At 39.3% G+C, this 19,497-nt stretch overlaps 1 protein-coding gene and 1 pseudogene across 1 annotated transcript; both read left to right on the forward strand.

Moving 5' to 3' along the window:
- Nucleotides 1-3,229: 3,229 nt before the first annotated feature.
- LOC140935258 (substance-P receptor-like) lies at nucleotides 3,230-4,577 on the forward strand. Its single transcript, XM_073384805.1, has one exon. It carries the CDS (start codon nucleotides 3,255-3,257, stop codon nucleotides 4,242-4,244), a length of 990 nt encoding a protein of 329 aa, XP_073240906.1. The 5' UTR covers nucleotides 3,230-3,254; the 3' UTR covers nucleotides 4,245-4,577.
- Nucleotides 4,578-7,406: 2,829 nt separating this feature from the next.
- LOC140934509 (uncharacterized) overlaps nucleotides 7,407-19,497 on the forward strand; it is a 37,310-nt pseudogene continuing 25,219 nt past the window's right edge.

The following is a 19,497-nucleotide window of genomic DNA, read 5'->3' on the forward strand; positions in this document are numbered from 1 at the left end:
TCGAATTTATAGCGCTTCGCGTGAAAGCGTGTGGAGATGGTCCGTTTGTTTTGTAGCCAGCCTTTAATTCTTCTTTAGTGGATAGTACGTACGATCGCAAAACTCATCAAAATGCCACTTTAACCGGCCAAGAAGAAGAAGGAGACGTTCAGTTAAAGGTATCTTAGCTTTGTTTTGTTATATTTTGACTTTTGGACTATTTTAGTTCATAAGAGTTTCGACTACTCATCCTATTTTGTCCATGTGAATATTAATTGCCCCCGCAGGGATTTCGCCTAGAAGGCGAAATCCTGAGGAGGCACTCTAGTAACTCGCGCGTATATTCAGGAAATTAATTACAGTTGAAATATACATGCAGTCATACAGTCAATACAGAAAAAAGCTGGATTTGCTTGAACAGGGGCCGCGGGGAATCGGTAGGTAATGATGACGTTTCTATTGTTTGCGCCCGCAAGTACGAAATGGTTAGGATGACGTAAAACGCAAAAAGTTCCGAAGGAACAGCTTACAATAGGTAGATTTTGTGACATTAATTGTGCAGTCACACTTCCATACTCTTTTGCATGCGTTACGTGTTATCAGTGACATTCTGTGGAGCAGTTGTTATGAAAGTTATGGACCAAAAGACACTCGTTAAGCGGAGATGAAGTTATAAGGTGCGTACAACAGTGTATATTTCAACATTAAGTGAGTTTGCCAGACACGAGTTCACAAATGTTTGATTGGGAACCTTCAGCTGAACCTTGCCAGACACTCTTTCTCTCTCTTTGACCGAAATAAGACCCGGCCCAAAACAAGCAAGACGAGCGAATGATTCAACGGCTAGCGTATCACTAGCAGAACGATGGATGATTACAGAAATTCGCCAACCATCAAATTCTGTGCTGACTTATTCCCTGCTCAAAGATTTCCTTCCGCTATAAAGTTTAAAATAAGACTAGAATGCGCGAGCGTGAATTCATCAAATGTCCTTTTAATTTCTAAGGCTTACTTTCCGGCAAATGAAATCAACTGAATGTAAGAAGTGAAATAGAAATAGCGAAAAATTAAAATTCTAATTAAATCTTTTCTTATGGTTTAGAGTTTAGAATAGTTTCAAGAAACTATTCTTGAAACTGAGAATGATTATGTTTTGATCAAAGCTGCGTAAATCGAACCGAAACTGTGCATGGAACCTTGCGTTTATTTCCTGTATTTACCTCACCTATTGTATAGAATATGTGTGAACATCTTTATTATGAATCGGTATATTTCAAAGAGCTACACAAGGAGCAAGAATACGATATACAGAACGGGGTCAGTTGTAGTGTCAACCATTATTACCATATTCATTTGACACATATACTACGTCTGGGCCGTCTGTGAGCAGTCTTAATCAAGACGCTACGGAGCGTACACTTCGGCGTCGTGGTTGTGGAACTGATTAATTGTAAATGCGGAGGAATAATAAGAAATGAAATGTAGTAAGAGTAAGGTTTTAATTTGTGAAATTATGGGATTTGTCAGGATATTCTGCAAAGAGCAACATCCAAGAGGCCTACTTGCCAAAAACTAGCGTTTCGGGACAAATTGTCTCTAAGATATTAGCCCAGTTATGCTCTGATGACTCAATACAAATCCTTCTAAATTTGACTTGGGTCTAAACGTTTAGACCTAAGTCATATATGAGGTTCCTGACCGTGAATAACAAGTCTAACAAAACAATCAGTGAACGGAGAATTCTCTATTTTTCTTAGTCACATCGGGCTTCAAAAACAACATAGCAGTCTCATGTGCTGATTAAAGATATGCAAGGCATGGGTAAGGAATCAATTACGTTGAGCATGGAAGTGGCTAAAACTCAATGTTACGAGTTCCAATGTTTTGAGGTTAATAACTCACTGACTATCAGCACGCAGGGATGTCGGATTAACTCAAGGAAGTTTAATACCAAGGGAACATAGCCTTTACAGAGCTTTAAAACACAGCATCCGCCAACACAAACTTGGCTTGAACTTACGTAAAACTAAACAGCCTCTGCAAATAATAACAAACTCTCACTTGAACTTCAGATATCTTACGGCTTCCCGCCAACTTGTAAACACAGAAACTGAAAATCGACCTTCGTCACACTTGACTAAACATAGCAGTCCAGCTCGTGGGAGAAAACTTAGTTCGTCAAAAAAACTCGCTTAGAACTTGTATACCGTTTGACATAAGGTTCTAGAAAATACTAAACAGGCCAATAGTAGTAGCTTTTCAACATATTTTATAATTTCAGTAACTGATGCAAATCTGCTGACTCATGCTGAACTGTTAACATGCCCTAATTAATTATTCATGAATAATCCAAAAACGTAAAGAACGTTCGAGAAAGTCACGCGATGCATGAAAGCAATTTTGCTACGTAACACTCAGCAAAGACAAAATGTCTTTGTGCAGCATTTTGTAACTTTAGATTCATCATAAAACAGTTCGAAAGGAGGGCTCACTCGTGAAATGTTTTTCAACACTCGAAGAGAAATTTCGTGTCTCTGCGCGGCCACGTAATACCCTCTATTTGTTCCTCGAGTAAATTAAAGACTATACCCGAAGTGATCTCAAGATATTTCGAAGTAGTCAAGTCTCATTTCGTGAAATAGCCGAAACAAGCCGAAAAGTCACGAACTTGCGCGCCAAATCTTGTCCTGAAACTAGTGCATCATTTCATAACTATTTTTCATACCCCGAACTACCTTGGGTCGCAGTAGCGCAACTGGCTAATCCCTCAACTTAGAGTCTCCTCTTATCTGACGGGTCACACAGGTGAGCCGGTTCAAACCCCTGGAAAGCCAAAATAATAATTCTTTCTTCCTCGAAAAAGTTAAACAATAAATCAAAGAAATCGACGTGATCTCGAGATATCTGGAACTAATTCGGCTGTCACTTCGTCAAATAGCCGAATTAAACCGAAAATCTACAGACTTTGCGTGCCCAATCTTGTCAAAAAAAAAGTCAACTTTGATACATTCCGGAGCGTCGCGAATCCTTTACTTCGCGCTCCACCGAAGTAATAACCTTCATGGTGAGGGGGAAGTTGGGATAGCGATTATTATGTATCCATGGAGAATAAATTTTGGTTTCGGCCAGGATTTGGGGATATACACAGGGATTTTAAAAATCATAGGTGCTAATACGTTATTTCTTAAGCTTAAATTGAATTGTACTAATAATAACATTTTCTGGGGTCATATTTTTTTTGTAGAATGAATTTCAGCAATCATACAAGTACCCTTATGAATAACGTCACATCATCCCCTTTGCACCCAACGGAAACCAAAGTTGGATTCACCTTTGCGTACGTCACGATCTTTGTAATATCGCTATTCGGCAATTCTGTGGGACTTCAGGTTGTGGTGAGTGCCAAAACACCTTCGAAACGAATCACGTATCTGCTGATCAAGAACTTGGCAGTTGCTGACTTAATTCTAACCCTGACAGTGATGCCCAACTCTGTGTGGTTCATGTACTTCGATCATAACCGCTGGTTCGGTGGAACAATAGGAACTATCACGTGTAAACTGTTTGTCTATGCCATGACTGTCTCAATCGCTGCTTCTGTGATAACATTCACTATTATCTCCATCGATCGCTTCTTTGTTATCTATTACCCTCTAAAACTAACCCTCTTCCATAAACATAAGACGATCACAATGATAATATGGTCCGTCTCATTACTCGCTATTACGCCATACTTATTGTTGTTCAAAGTTAAGAAGTTGGGAGACTATTATGTTTGCCTCCCCGTATGGCCATGGTCCAAGAACATCATAGAGACATATCTTGTCATGAGAGCTTTTCACATTTTCGGCTTCATTTTCCTTTATGCACTTCCATTGTTAATAACAGCTGTAGTCAACTGCCTCCTTGCTCGTAGAGTCTGGTTTCACAAGTCTTCAGGGAATGCTTCCAATAACAGAGCCTTAACAGCTGCGAGGCGAAAAGTCATCAGAATGTTAGCCATCATCGTCGTCGGATTCGCCTTATGCTGGCTACCTTGTTACATAAATCACTACTTCATGTTTTTCCAGCCAGCTGTTTATAAAAAAATTCCCATCGCGGTTTGGACTTTCAATTTTTGGCTGTCGTACGCAAATAGTGCAATAAATCCTCTCTTTTACATCGTTTTAAACAGGCGTTTTCGCAAAGCATTTCTGGATGCTTTGACTGTGCTATTTGCATTTCCTTGTCGAGTAGTAGGTCACTGCATGTCCTATTTTACATAGGAACTATCAGTCGCCATGCCTTCCCCAACAAACGAAGCACCTTGAGCGACCTAAGACAGCAGAATGGTCCCTGTGTAAGGTAGCCGAGTCAGATTCTTGAAACATCTCTAAAAGAACCCGTGAAACGAAACTACATGTAATCTTATAGAACAATAGTAGTTCTCAGAATAAACCTGGGGGCCTGTGAGTTTTTAGTTACATATATCTGAGACAATAGTGAGAATACGACTCGACTGTTTGTAACGCCTTTCTCACAGGCGTACCTAGTTTTAATTGCAATTTAGCTAAATTTCTTTAACAATATATATTTCATTAAAATGTTAGTTACATAGAGGCAACAGCCGAGTTTTGAATATGAAAATTTTGCTAACTTGTATTTTTTTATAATACATGTCTGTCTGAATTCGTTAAAACGTGGCCACAAGGTTTTCGCCTGGCGCCGGCCGGGTACCAGGCCAGTGCGGTCTCCAAAAATGTGGGGGGCTTGGGGTCTTGGTCGGCGGCACACGCGGGTAGCCCGGGAACTGCCCTAACAGTGGGTGGGTGGATCAGGCCTGGGGAGCAAAACCAGAAGGGTAGAGAGAGAGCTCTTTTGACACAACCTTTTCAGTAAGGAGCAGTGTTTACTAGAGGCTTGACTGACAAGTACCTTGGTCTTACTTTGCCCTAGCCAGCTGAATCAGGCCTCTGCTGGCAATAATTATCATGATAATTGTAGAGCTCAGGGGGTTACCCAGTCTCCTGGGTGGGGAGGTTGAAGTTTTTGGTACCAAGGACATACTTAGCTGAGGACCTGAAGACACTCACTGAAGCCATGTTTATATAAATTCAGTCAAAGGTAGATTTGTCCTTTTTAATATGAAAACTAGCAATAAGTCTGCGCTTCTTCCTGGTTAAACAGCCGCTAACTGAACTTGCAATTTTATTCACATTTTAATGCTTTCTGCTTGTACATATTTGCTGTTTTGCTGACCTAGCTAATTCTTTAATTCAGTACTTTTTTAAAAATAGCAATAGTAACAAAAGTCTTCAAGTTAAAAATAGATTTTGTTTTTAGTTTTCATTTAATTCTATTAAGCGATTTCTGTTTGGATTTCTGTTGTTCTCTTTTGTCCTCAGGGGCTGTAAACATCATATATAAGTAAGCTAGATTTTAGAGCTGATTACATTGCTCGCCGTGTATAGCCAGAGTTATGGCCAGTTAATTTACCGAGAATGAGAATAAACTGAGGATGTTGGAACCAAAGTTCAGTTCTGTTTTATCTACTGCTGTACCAGTTAGTTGTCTTGATCCCGGTCCTATAACAGAGATGTGACGGCTTTCCCCCCCAAAGCGAGTTGCCACTTGAGTCTTTTTTTCCCCAGTTTTTTCGAGCGTTAAGCACCGAGTTCTTAGTGAGCCTTTAATTTGTTTCAAAGTGGAAAAACCTCCCTTCACAATATACATATTACAAAAAAAGTCATTTTACTTCATTATCTTTGTTTTTTTGTGTGTGTTTTTCCCTCTTATTAGCACGGAAATCGCTAAAAATGAGATTTGCAGCTTTAAGGACGTATTTTGCTGCTAATTGGATCAGTACTGAAATGAAGCTTTGTTTTCAGTTTGACCTGTGGAGGCCGTCTCCCTGTCACCTTGAACCGGCAGGGACAGTCAAGCACCAGTGCGCTCTCGGCATGCAGGAAAGATCGCGCAAACTTGGCTGACGCAGAGTGTCCAGAAGAGCTTAGTGTATCCTGTAAACATCAAAAACCCTGCACAAAAAAAAAAACTAACAAAAAAAAACAAAAAAGGTCACAAAATGGTTCCACAAAGCTTGGGATGATAATGATTGATGATTGTTTCGGCGCATGCGCATAAGCCAGATTTCGAACTTTTTTTGATAATCTATTTCGAACTTTATTTCTTGCTCTTTTTCCTCCCTTAACCTTTCGTTCTAGTTCTGTTGTCCACTTTTTACGGAGACAGAAAAGCCCTCAGTGTTTTTCAAGAGATTTAAACGTCTTTTTTTAAAATTAACGTGGCCAAATTTCCATTAGTATCAATTTTTATCTGTTTTAACTTGTTTCAGTAATTTGCGATAAGTTGTTTGATTTTGTGTGACATGTAACAAGCTGCAGTTAAGTGTTTTTTGCGTGTGCTACCAAAGAAGCTTGCTTGTAATTTGCCTCTGTTTTCTATTTTTAAACACATTTGCCCTTCTCCGACCGCATGTACTAAATATTGAAGAGGAGTTTCGTAAGTATTTAGTTGTTGCTATTTATCGCCGACAGCATTTAGACTTTGCTGACGTCGCTAATCGAAGCTTCTCCCATTGCTACCGGCCAATTAAGAGTTAACAGAAAAATCACTCATCAGTTTACTAGTTGGATGGTAACAAACGTCTTGTCTTACTTGTGCTTGGTACTTAATAAGGTAAAGAACGTCAGAAAACCGTACATGTCGATTTTACAACATTACATAGTTACAACATTACATCTGATCATAGTTAGTGGTCTAAGCCTTACAAAGCTTTAAGAGTCAATATATCAGTAAGAATCGGAGATAATCCCAAAATCGCGGACACAGCTCAAAATTCGTTTTCGCTGATACTTTTTACATTGATAGAGTATTGCATTGTAGTAAACAAAAGAGGGTTAGTTTGGTCTAATTTTTGTGTTTATAAAGGGAATTAAACAAAATCGGTTGGGTCCGGTTTGAACCAAAGTGACCTCTTTGATGAACCGAAATTCACTATATTCGTGACTCTTTCAAGTTAGCGGGATAAAGCCTATAAATGATTTCTTACTATGAATAAATAGCTTGCCCCTTGGTAAATTAAATATTGTTTATATTGACAAGTTGCCAGCTCTACTAACCTAATACGGGTAATCTATCTGTCATACTAAAAAACAAACGGAAACAGAAACTAAAACAAGACTGTTCACTTTACCGAATTTTTATGACCGGACGATTCTTTGGAGACGCGATGATGTCCACAATTATTCAAACTTTCTACACTTAAGGGAATTAACAAAATGCGAGAAAGAACAAGAAGAACTGAACAGTGGAATGTGTAAAAGGGATGTAAACAACCTGTGAAAGAAACACGGTCCATTTACATATTTAGGCCTACCGAACAATTGCAAATGCATTTCCGAATTGGTTAACGGAAATCATCCAACATGGTAAATTTAAAGACCTTTCGTTATTTTCCAATTCCGGCAAAAATTTACCACCGCCTTGTTAGTTCAGTTGGGAGAGCACCGGTCTGCTGGGTGGAAGGTCAGGGGTTCAAACCCCAATCGGACCAACACTTAGGGTCTTCAGAAGTAACTGAGGAGAAAGTGCTGCCTTTGTAAGGACATCTGTAAATGTTTAGACTTTTCTAGCCTGCGTAGCAAGCGTTTCTGTACGGTTTAGGAGAAAAGAACGAGGAACGAGAGTCAAAGACCGCGAGAAAAGTGGCGCAAGTAAAAGAGCGGGGAGGGGGTGGGGAAGAAAGGAAGGAAACGCTTGCAGACAAACCCCGGGATTTTGAAAACCACCCACTTGGTCTGTCACGCCTGAGTTCACGAACCGACACTTGATGCTGTCATCAACTGTCATAATTGACCAATAAAATGTTTGGCCTTCCGTGGAGCGGAAATGAACTTTAGAGGACGCGTTTCTGTAACTAAAATATTTTTTTTTTTGTATTTTGGAGCGCTTGGACGGCGTTAATGGTGAAATCTCAATGAATCCGAACGATTAATGCAGGCTTTGTACATTTGTCTTCTTAATCCGTCTTAAAGGAAGGACCGCGAGGGTGAATGAAGTTTTAAAATTTTAGCTCTAAACCTCCAGAAAGTTGGATTTGAAGTGGTAAAATGTGACAAGCATTTAAGTCTAGATCAGCTAGACAGAACGGCTTACTGTTCTCGCCACGGCACAGACAACTAGAGTGCTCTTGTAAAAGCATCCTAGAACAAAGCTAACCCGGCAACTGAAAGTTCGCGTGGAGAACCAAGCAGAAATTTTGACTGAGTCACAATGCAGGTCTTCCTAGTTGATGTAGCTTCAGTTTAAGGTGCAATCCATTCTTCAAAATTTGTATCTGTAAATCACTAACCGAGAGAATTTAACATCCCGCAAAAAAAAAAAAAAAAACACTAACGAGCTGGGCCCAGCATAGGAAACCAGCGCATTCCCTGACAAAAGAAAATCGCTTTTAGTTATTCAGATCCAGGAGACAAATAAAACGACCTGAAACCCTTATAAAGTCGCAAGAAGAGCTTTGTGTTTCGAAAGAAGTTAAATAAAATGCTCTTGCATTGGAGGGAAAATCTTGCCGACCAGAATAAACAATAACCACAGAAAATTAATATGCGTGTCACGTACCAAACATGACCTCTCAGTATGAAACAAACCTTTGATCGACACATGTCAACATTGTTCGACTAGCCGAGCCAATCAGGCGCTGCGTTCGCTGGCGAACGCAGGTTTTCAAAATCGAGGGGTTTGTCTGCAAGCGTTTCCTTCCTTCCCCTCCCCCTCCCCCCTCTTTCACTTTTTGGCTCTCGTTTCATTTCTCGCGCGGTCAAAACCGAAAGTCCCCTTCCTCGGTATTTCTTTGCCCCGAAACCAAAAGGAAACGCTTGCTACGCAGGCTAAGACTTTTCAGTCTTCTCGGATAAAGATGAAAAACCGTAGGTCTGTGAAATGGTAAGCACCCCTCGTCTCACAGCCCTTTTCTTATCTGATTCTTGGGGGACATAAAAGTGTATGTATGAAAGATGAATTATCATTTCGCGGTTGGCAAATTTCTCTTCAGTTGAAACTCCTTAAAGTTGCCAAAAAATTTTCTTTCTTAGTACTGGAATTTATTCAATTGAGTTTTCTCTCCTCTGAGATTTATGTGAAAACCGTTCTGCTAAGCCTCGTCTCTTTTTTTTCTAGTAGACAAATGTTTTTTTCTCAAGGCGTTGACGAAAACTCTGAAAAACTCTATTTACCAGACAAAGCAGTTTGATAAGTTTTCATTTCTGACCAATGAAATATACTCGCTTGTGCGCGTAAAGTCACTTCCCTTGACTTTGTCACGAATTCCTGTTGAAAGTAAACACACCCATTATTAATAAGGTCACGTTCACAATAAACCGGATAGCTTTTGGGCTGACAACCATTCCGGATGGGGCTTTTGTTCACACATGATACGGCGACTTCGCCTCCGGTTTTGGAAGTGTCGGAAAAGTGGACCAGGCGTCACATCTCAAAGACGTTTCGGCCGCTCTTCGTCGAAGCGAGGAGTGGCACCTACTGAGACTGAAGTTAATAGTTAGGCGGATTTAGCAACAGAACGGGAACGTCAGTTGACGACGGCGAGCGCAAATTAAACAACTGGCTTGACTTATGGCAGAGCGGCAAATTGGGCACCGGAAGTCGTGTTTAGTTCTTTCCGCGCGCTTTCACGTCGTCAACTGACGTTCCCGTCCTGTTGCTAAATCAGCCTATTATTTAGAGTGAGGATTAGAATTTGGTGCAGTTCCTCTCGGTCAACCGCACCGGCGATGTTCGATGTGTGAAACCGGGCTTGTTGCAGTTCTGTGCCGCTACCGTTCATAATTTTCCCGGATAGCTTTTCATGGCACTAACGGGCTATCCCGTACTTTCCAGACATATCCTTAGGTTCGATTACCGCCACTCTTCTTAGTCCGGTCTTTGGTAATGGAACCTTGCATAGCCTTAGCTTATTTTACTGCATCTTATATTGAACGTTTTAGTGTGTGGTATCGCGCCCTACTGACTCAGTAGCAAAATGCAACACCATTCGTAAAAAATATCTCACGATATTACATACTAAACAGTCAAATAAGTTATAAGTCACATTTGACCATTTGTCTATTTGTTGTTTACAGGGTCTGTGGTTGCCATAATAGTCGTTGTATGGATTCTTTCCTCATTAGCTGGATCAATGGTAGAATTTCTACTCGTAGAACAAAAAAAATTCTGTGGCATAATTATAACTTTCGCATTCTTCTTCACAGCACTCATCGTTATTTTGGTGGCTTATGGTACGACCTTTCACATAGCTAGAGCGCATGCACGAGGCAGTGGCGTCAGTTCGTTCAAAAAGGTACTATGCTATGCTATTGTTGTTGCCATTGTTATTGACAGTCGAAAGAATTCTACCACTGGACCTTATAATTACTGTCTGTATGATCATTATCATGTCTGCTTTTTCTCGATTATACCCAACGCTTAATGCCAGTGATCATAGTCCATGTTTTGGTAATATGTTACAAACTCATGAAAATTATAGCTCACGTCATTAAAAAACACATATATGTCAAAACTGTATTATGCGGTCGCCCTTTGGGAATGGCTTATAATTACTGACCGCTTAAGAGTGATTTTCTGTAAAATTCGAACTTCGGCCTGACACGGTACCTCATCGATTTGGCTGATTTTCGGCATGTAGTCTTAGAATGGTGTCCTAAATACTGAATGCATATTATAAGGTTCGAATTCTCTTTGGTTTCAAATTAAGATACAGGAATGACAGTTTTGACGAGGCTCGAGGGGCCGCCATGTTGGTGAACTGAAGGAGATTTACAGTAATTAATTCTAGCCTTATCATTAAAATAACTTAATCGTGACTCATACAGTTGCAAAGAACTATCCTTCCTCCTTTCATTTACCTACTCTTATCTGAAAATGGTTAAGCCTGAGCTACGAACGGCTATAACTTCTCACAGCACTTTTTCGTTACTTAAAAGGTACACAAATTTGGTAGAAATTGGAAGGTCAATATCACCCATGCCACAACGATTTAGACTAAGCCATTTTAACTAAACATAGTTTGTTTATAGGTAAGTTAGACTGTCGAATAAAATAATTGGGCAAATGCAACGGAGCAGAAATATAATTGCATGAATGCGCAATGGTTCAGCCACTTGGCCGCTAAAACTTCCAAACAAAATTCGGTGAATATTTGAAAAGAAAATTCTTTAAAAATTGATCGTGCCTCTTAAAGCCTATCTATCGCTTAAAAACCCTCCCTTCTAATGTAAAAAGATGATCTTTTGATTCTAGCTCAAGTTCGCTCTTCGATTTGCCAGACCAATAGTGAGCTGCTCGTGTACTGCACAGTTACAATTTTCTCTGTAGTATTTCGCTGTATACAGCTACAAATTAGATATTTTCTCAGACAAAGATAACGCAAACGTTGTCAATTTTTATCAAAGGGCTAGAAAAACAAACCGTTCACTGCAGTTTTATGCAAATTATATGGTATTCGATAATTACACGTGTAAACAGGAACATACCTTTGCTAATGTACACTGTTTGGCAGATCTTTCCCGCGTAAGATATAAAACTAGTACATGAAATGAAATTAAAGAACTCATCAAGTCAAATTACCTGATCGTACCGTCATTACTGAATGATAAGTCCGAAAAATATGGCATGGAATGTTCGGTGGGAGACGAAGCTATTTTTAGGAGGACAATGAACTGCACGCTGGAACGGAACTGAAATTAACAACCTTAATCAAGTTTAGTCTTCTTGACGCTATTACACGTTTCACCCGACTTTGAACAGGAAGTTGTTTTTTTTATTTTCTTTCTCATTCTTGCATGTATTCTGCAGTTCGCCCAGTATTTTTTCGTAACTTTTAATTTTCTAGCAAACTGAAACTGTTAAGAACTACCAACCCCCCCTCCCCTCTTTGAGTGATCTTTCATTCGGTCTGATTCACAATAATTTTCGAACGGTGACAAAGTGAAATTTGAAATGACATTTTATTTTAGTATTTTTAAAAGCTCTTTATTTTTTTTTTCCGATAGCCAGGAATGTTTTGAACGTGAAGGCTCAAGTGTCGGTGTTTTTCACGACTCTGCTTGTGGACTGACCTCACCACCAGTATTACATCACGGACATAAAATCTGATCCGAGAGGGTCATACAGTAACTGATGGGTCTCTGGAAAGGGAAATGCAGTCACTTTAGGGCGAGCAGGCTATATAGATGATGAACTCACTGTTTATAACTCCATAACCGTATCTCAAAAGTCGAGCCAGCCCGGGGCTAGCGAACACAATTTTGGGGCCACTGGCCACGCCCTTATGTTTGGCGGGAAATTGGCAACCTCGTCCCCAGGGCTCTTCCCTTAAAAGATGGGTAAAGCCCTAGGGACGAGGTTGGGAAATTGGCTGATTAGTCAAATCTCCTTAACTCCACGACAATGCACCTTTCCAAATATTGCCCTTCTAATCATCATATAGGTAGGGCCTCCCGTAAGCATTTGCAACTATTTTGATTTGTAGAAGACTCTTTAACAGTTTTCATTACCCCCACCCCCACCGCCCCCTCCCCCCATCCATAACAAAAAATTCTCAGACCAACACTGAATTGCATGAAGGTATGACAAAATTATGACCATCTCGACGCTAGGTTCATCACTGTAACTTACCACATAAAAGCTTTTTCGTTGTTTGCCAATGACGACTAATTCTGTTATGAATACTAAGGTCCCATAAACAACGCCACGTTTAGAAAGAGCCCGCCCTTTTCAATCCAAGAAAAGCCGAGTAGCAATTTCACCAACGGACATAAGCCGTAAGAAAAGGAGCGCGTCAAGTAGTTCATAAAATTACAAACGCCTCATGACACCTTTTATTCACCCTTTCTTCGATAAAATAATTTTTAATTTTTGCTGCGGAGCGACCGTAGGGAGCGAGCAGCACATTATCAGGATTTAAGGGAAATATATAAGGGGCGACGAATTCTCGAATTCATCACTTTTTACCACAATGCATTGCATTTAACCACACTTTTTACCACAAAGCATTGCATTTAACCAGAGTGCATTGCGCCACAAACAACTCAAATAAAAACACGGGGAAGTTCGCATCGTTCGCTGCCCAGACTCAGAGTTTTCTTTGTAGCAAATTTTCTACAGCACGGTTAGAGGTCTTACCAAATTTAAGACACGCAGGAGTCTTTCAGATGAGTACGATGGTTAACTTGGAGTTGGATTTCAATTCAAGAGCCTTTGACTCGTCCAGGTGTTAAACCTGACGAGAAGATGAGTATTTGCTCTTCGACTCCGCAACACGGGGGATATACAAATTCCAGCTTGCTAGAAGGTGATGTCATGCCATGCTATTCTTAAGAACCTGTATGAGCCGAAAATAAATGTGATTTTGACCATTCGCTTCAAAATAACAGCGGAAATCGAGATAACAAAACATATGTTTTGTGTCCTACGTTGCAGACGAGGACGTGTATCGGCGTTTTGAAAAGCATAATTATGTTCTTTCATTCATTCATTGCCATGGAATATGCGTTTACATTGTTTTTTTACTGTTAATAGCTCGATTAATGCGGCTGGCGATCATCTTGCCGGCAGAAGTTTCCCAAAATTACGGAGGCAGTCTCTGCGGTGTAGTGGTGAGGTTTAGTCGCGTCGAGCCTATGGTACCGGGTTCGAGTCCTACCGAACTCTTTTTCCCTTCTTTCTTTTTTTTCCCGTTTTTTGTGTTGTTGTTTTCTATAAATATATAGCTAAATAACTGTTACTTAATAAAGTGCAATAAACAGCAAGAAAAGTATCATGTTTCCAGAGAAAAGATAGTACACCGTATATTAAATATATGGATAAACAATCTGAATTTTTATCATTTCCTACAATTTATTGTGGGAAAACCAGAGTTGATAACCACTTGATCATTTTTTAAACAACGTTCCCACGAGTTCTTTGTATAGACTGATAGTAATTATTCTAGTACTTTCCAACATGTAAATAGGACATTCAATGTCATTTTCGAGTCTTTTAAGTCCCACTGCCTAACTAATGCCAGTATCAACAGAATGTGCCGCAGCATTACTATCTTTTAGATACCCTAGTTTAAGCATAAATGACATCAGCATGCGCGATTATGAGCATTGTAGCTTATGAAAAGAAAATTTAACCAATGCACATGAAAGCGTCTAAGACGGGGACTAGAGGGAATTAGGAACATTGTGCTTACCGCTGGAATAATATTGGCTGTTTCCTTGAATAGACTCAATTAAAACCGTTTTTGTTCAGTAAGGAGCTGTTAGATGGGGGGGAGGGGGGAAGCTACATAAAGAAGATCGCATCAGAATACGGCACAGGACTAGGCTCTCAAAATCGATAAGATGCAAGACCAATTATTATGTAAAACAGAGAAAAATTCCTTGAGGGAAAAAAATTATGGCTAGGGAAAAGAAATGAAGGTGAAAAGTTAGGATCGTAGCTTCTTTTCAGGTAATCGATCATTTACGTTAACTTCCGCTATCCGACGGGCATATCGGAAAGACTGAAAACACTCAATGGATGAGAGTATAATACATTCAAGAAGAAACAAATTTGTGATTTTTCATAACTCATTAAAAAAACTAAAAATGCGTACTACTCGGTTATACAAGATTTCTGTTTTCAATTTTAGATTTTTGCGATGGGGCATTAGCCCCCGTACTCACTAGACACTACTTCACAATCATCGTGTTAAAATCAGTGAAATACTCCATTTGCATGGCGTACATTTTGAAGAACATTTGAAAACTATTTGGATTCCTACCCTTATACCTTTATTAAAAATTAAAGTTGGGAAATTTGTTGTTTTCTAAAAGTAGATTGAACAGCCGAACGAGATTTTTTTTACACGGAGTGGGGAAGGCAAAGCTTCACTTTTCTCTTCTTAGGTAGAAAGCGTCAGCAAAACGTGAGAGTCGTGTGGGGGTAAAGTGTTTAACCTAATTTTCTCACCGATTGCAAGTGCCATTTCATCCACGCATAACCTCACCTACTCAACAGAATTAGTAAATGTAATGGGGAAACGTTACGAGAGAACTGAATAAGATGTTAGCCGGGGCAAGTTTTGAAAATTGTGCGCACACCTGGAAAATCTTGGCTACACTCCTGATAGAGACTTCTGCTGGAGAGAAATTGAAACGTGCTCGCTAATACAGTGACCACCACAAAGGACAAGCCATAGGATAGTTCCAGAAAGCCACCCATTAAAATAGATCATGAAGTTGTCGCGGCGGAGGATGAACTTGAAGGCTTCTGATGAAGTGCAATTTTTCAAGGGAGCCCAAACAAGATTATGTACGATGGGCACAGCTTGTTTGATCTGGAAAATTTCGAGAAGCTCAAGGCAAATCGCTAGACAACACATGCTAGAACTGAAATAAAAATCTTTTGCGCTTTTGCACTCTGTCCCTAAGGGTAAAGGAGAAAGTTTCCCTTTATCAATGCATTAACCAAGTTGATTATAAATGTTTCCTTATGTTGGACGTCTTACTAACAAGCACATTACCACTACTTGTCCTCAGAGGCGTTTTTGAGTTGACGAGCAGAGAAAATTAGGTTTTGACGGTTTGAAATTCAGGATGCCAGAGTGAAGACGCCTTTTGTACGATGACGTCATCGTCCGACAGTAAAAAGCGTTCGTTTTTTACCACTGATATTACGTCAATCGGTACACTTATGTTGTCGAAATGTCTATAAGCATGGTAAATTATTTTACATTAAACTGCTGACACATCTTCAATCACTCCTTATTGTTCGCGATATCGGATAAACACTCTGGTCGCTAACTGAATTTTCTTTGCTGTTTACTTTATTTTGAATTGGGAATGTCTTGAGTTGTCCATGCATTGACGAACGATTTTAGGCTTTTTCAAGGAAACGAAAATCTGGAATTTTCCCGCGGGTGAGGCATGTGCGCACAGTTTTAAAGCCGATCGGTGGGGTGACTGTGGTTTTTGTTGTCCTGGGCTCATCCCTCATTCTTCTTAACCCCTCCGATTAAACCAATTTTTCTGTTTATCAAAAAAGAAAGAAAAGAAAGAAAGACAAAGAATCTCCTCAAAACAGGCTTCGTGATTGAGACAAAATACCTGAAAATTGTACACGGAACCGTTGTTAATGGTGTACAAGGTAGAATGAGTATATTCATTACTTTGCCAACGCCCAATTTTTAAAACCGGAAGTAATGATGTTTATTTCAAGGGCTCATGTATCATGAGTTTTGAGTGAATCTTCAAACGCTGTAAATACATGTAGCTGGAACTATCATCGCATCCTCGCTCACCAATAATGATAACTTATATCAACTTCCATTATTTTTTGCCTGGCTAAGATTTTTACGGATTCTTCAGTTCACTTGTTTGAAACCAGGCGGTTTCACGTGAGTTGTAACGCCATGCAAGGAACGTGACGACCCGCGATATGCGTGGGAAAATACTACTTTTTTTCGATCAAGGTGGAAACTGGCATCTTTGTCGTCGAGTAAGGTAATACATATCAATTTTCATTACTATTATAAATTTTAAAAGCTCTGGTTTCGATAAAGAAACTGGAGGAAAATCAGGAAAATTCCAGTTCGACTGTGATGGTTGCATTTTGTTTACGTGTCGTAGCATAAACATAACAAATTCATTTTCCTTTTCCTTATACAATCTGCCTTTTTTATACTGTTTTTCGCAGCAGAGTTATCGATTATATTACAGAGGCTAATTTTATTACACAGATCACTCAGATTTAATGACAGAAATTCTATTATCGATTGTAATTTTGGCAACACCTGGCGAGTATTCGGTGTAAAGATTATTGACAAAGTCGCTAGAACACTCTTCCATTCATTACTTTTGTTTCTGCTCCGTTAAATTTACCCAATTTTTTTATTAACGAACTGGATTTGACTACAAACAATGAGTATCCAGGCAGAGTGGCAAGCTTCAATGCGATGTGGCAAAAGAGATATACGCCTTTAAAATTCTGTTAATTTTGCGGGTGTAAAAAATTCAAAAAGTATACCTACCAAAAGTTTAATCGATCGTTGCGAAAACGTTATCAATTTCGAAGTAGTTTCTAAAAATACAATAAAGAGGGATTGTTCTTTCAATGTGTATCAGCAAAGGACGATTAGCTTTGAAGACAGGGTTGTAGTCGAAGGTTCAAAACCAGCTTCTATTAACCAATATGGCGCCAGTCCAAGGCACCCAAAAACCGGCCTTATCGATAATTTCCGAAATAGGAGGAATTAGAACCTAAAGTTACCTATTCCTTATTAAAGACCCCAAATCAAGTCTAGTTGCCAATTTTTAGCCAATTCGGTGAGATAGTGTGGCGGCGACTTTTCAATATAGCTCGAATCTTACAGACAACTGCTCTTAATACAGGTTGAAGGTGTAGAAGGCCTAAATGTAATAAACGGTCCTAAATGTAATAACATTTTGTCCTAAATGTAATAACAATTTGCCCTAAATGTAATAAACTCAAGCTGCCAACTACAGTAATTACTCGAATAAGCCCAGCCCTCAAATAAGCGCCGCATGTGGCGCCGCGGCGCTTATTCGAGGAAATACGTTACTAAGCGGTATTGCTATGGTATTAAGCTCCGCTCTTAAATAAGCGCCGCATTTTTGGAGAAAAAAGTTAATAAGCGCCGCGGCGCTAATTCGCGTAAATTCGGTACATTTCCTTATGCACCGTGAAACTTAACGTTTACAAATAAATTGCTTGTAAACGGCAAAGTAACAGTATTTTTCTAAAAAAAAAGCAATATTTAAGCAATAGAAAACTTTTTTCCTGTGTTTGACATGAAAACTAAAGCAAACAAACAAAGAATATGACTGCCTAAAACACCTCATTGCAGAAAAGTTACTGTTAGTTTTTTGTTGCTAATGTTTGATCATTTGTGATATAGTTTTTTTGGTGAAAAAAAATAGGAAAAATAGGAAAAAAAGGAAATAAAAGGAAAAGCAACATTAACGAGCTCCACTGTAAGTCTCACTGTAAGAGAATCAAAAGAGCTGTTAATGCTCTTATACAGATATGATGTTGACCTTGTGTCATTACATAGGTTTTTAAGGAAGCCCTACCTTCGTTTGCGTTTGTTGCTGTTGAGAAAAGATGACAACAGTGACAAGGCAGAAGAGGAAATAGAAGAAGAATTGAAAAGAACTTCTGAAATAAGAGGCCTTGCTATATAGGAATCAACGGAATTGTTTTTGATGTTGGAATGCCTATTCGCAACAGGCTCCTGACTTAATAATTACGTAGTTTTCAAGAAAGTCTAGATTCGTTAATTAAAAGTTATTTTTAAAATATTCTTATTATATAGCATTGATCAGTTTACCTGTATTACTGCACCCTGAAAAAATTGTCGTATCTCACCCCTACTTTCCCCGCGGCCACTTTCTTCCTGTCCCCAAGGTGGCCGTTGTGGAAAGGTACAATAGTTCATTTTTGTTACTTGTTATGTCGTAGGTTGCATATTAAGGAAATATATCAGTACTGTTTTCCTCGAATAAGGGCCTCGGCGCTCATTTACTTTTTTCTCCCAATGGTGGCGCTTATTTGAGGGCGGCCCTTATGCGTGTAAATATGGTAATTGGTAATGTACCGTCTTTACGCGCGCGAATAAGCGCAGCGGCGCTTATTAACTTTTTATCCCAATTGCTGCGCTTGTTTTAGAGAGATGCTTATTCGCATAAATACAGTAATTGGTATCTTAAGAGTTTATTACATTTAGGGCAAAATGTTATTACATTTAGCACTTTATTCTTTATTCGATCTTGACAGTTATGCAAACCTGAGACGACGTCGAGGGTTTGCATAACTGTCTCGAATTCTCCCAACCCCTCGAGTGTTTATATCAGGCTATTGAAACACAGGAAAAAAGTTTTCTATCGCTTAAATATTGCTTTTTTTAGAAAAATACTGTTACTTTGCCGTTTACAAGCAATTTATTTGTAAACGTTAAGTTTCACAGTGCATAAGGAAATGTACCGAATTTACGCGAATAAGCGCCGTGGCGCTTATTAACTTTTTCTCCCAAAATGCGGCGCTTATTTGAGAGCGGAGCTTAATACCATAGCAATACGGCTTAGTACCGTATTTACTCGAATAAGCTCCGCGGCGCTAATTAACTCTCCCACCCCCTTCAAATGCGGCGCTTATTTGAGGACAGGGCTTATTCGAGTAATTACTGTAATTGGCAGCTTGAGAGTTTATTACATTTAGGGCAAATTGTTATTACATTTAGGACTTTATTACATTTAGGACCGTTTCATACATTTAGGCCTTCTACAGACGGTTTAATACAACTTTGACAGACCTAAGAGTTGTTCAAGCAAATAAAGATGGTGAAAGAGCGAACCCTTGACCTAAAAAAAAATTCCTCAAAGTGCCTCTTCCTTTTCTTGTGCCAAAAAAGGAAGTAAGAGACCAGTAAACGCCATAAAAACTGTATCTGTTACA

The sequence above is a fragment of the Porites lutea genome, chromosome 4 (assembly GCF_958299795.1).
Source record: "Porites lutea chromosome 4, jaPorLute2.1, whole genome shotgun sequence".
In the NCBI taxonomy this organism is placed as follows: Eukaryota; Metazoa; Cnidaria; class Anthozoa; order Scleractinia; family Poritidae; genus Porites; species Porites lutea.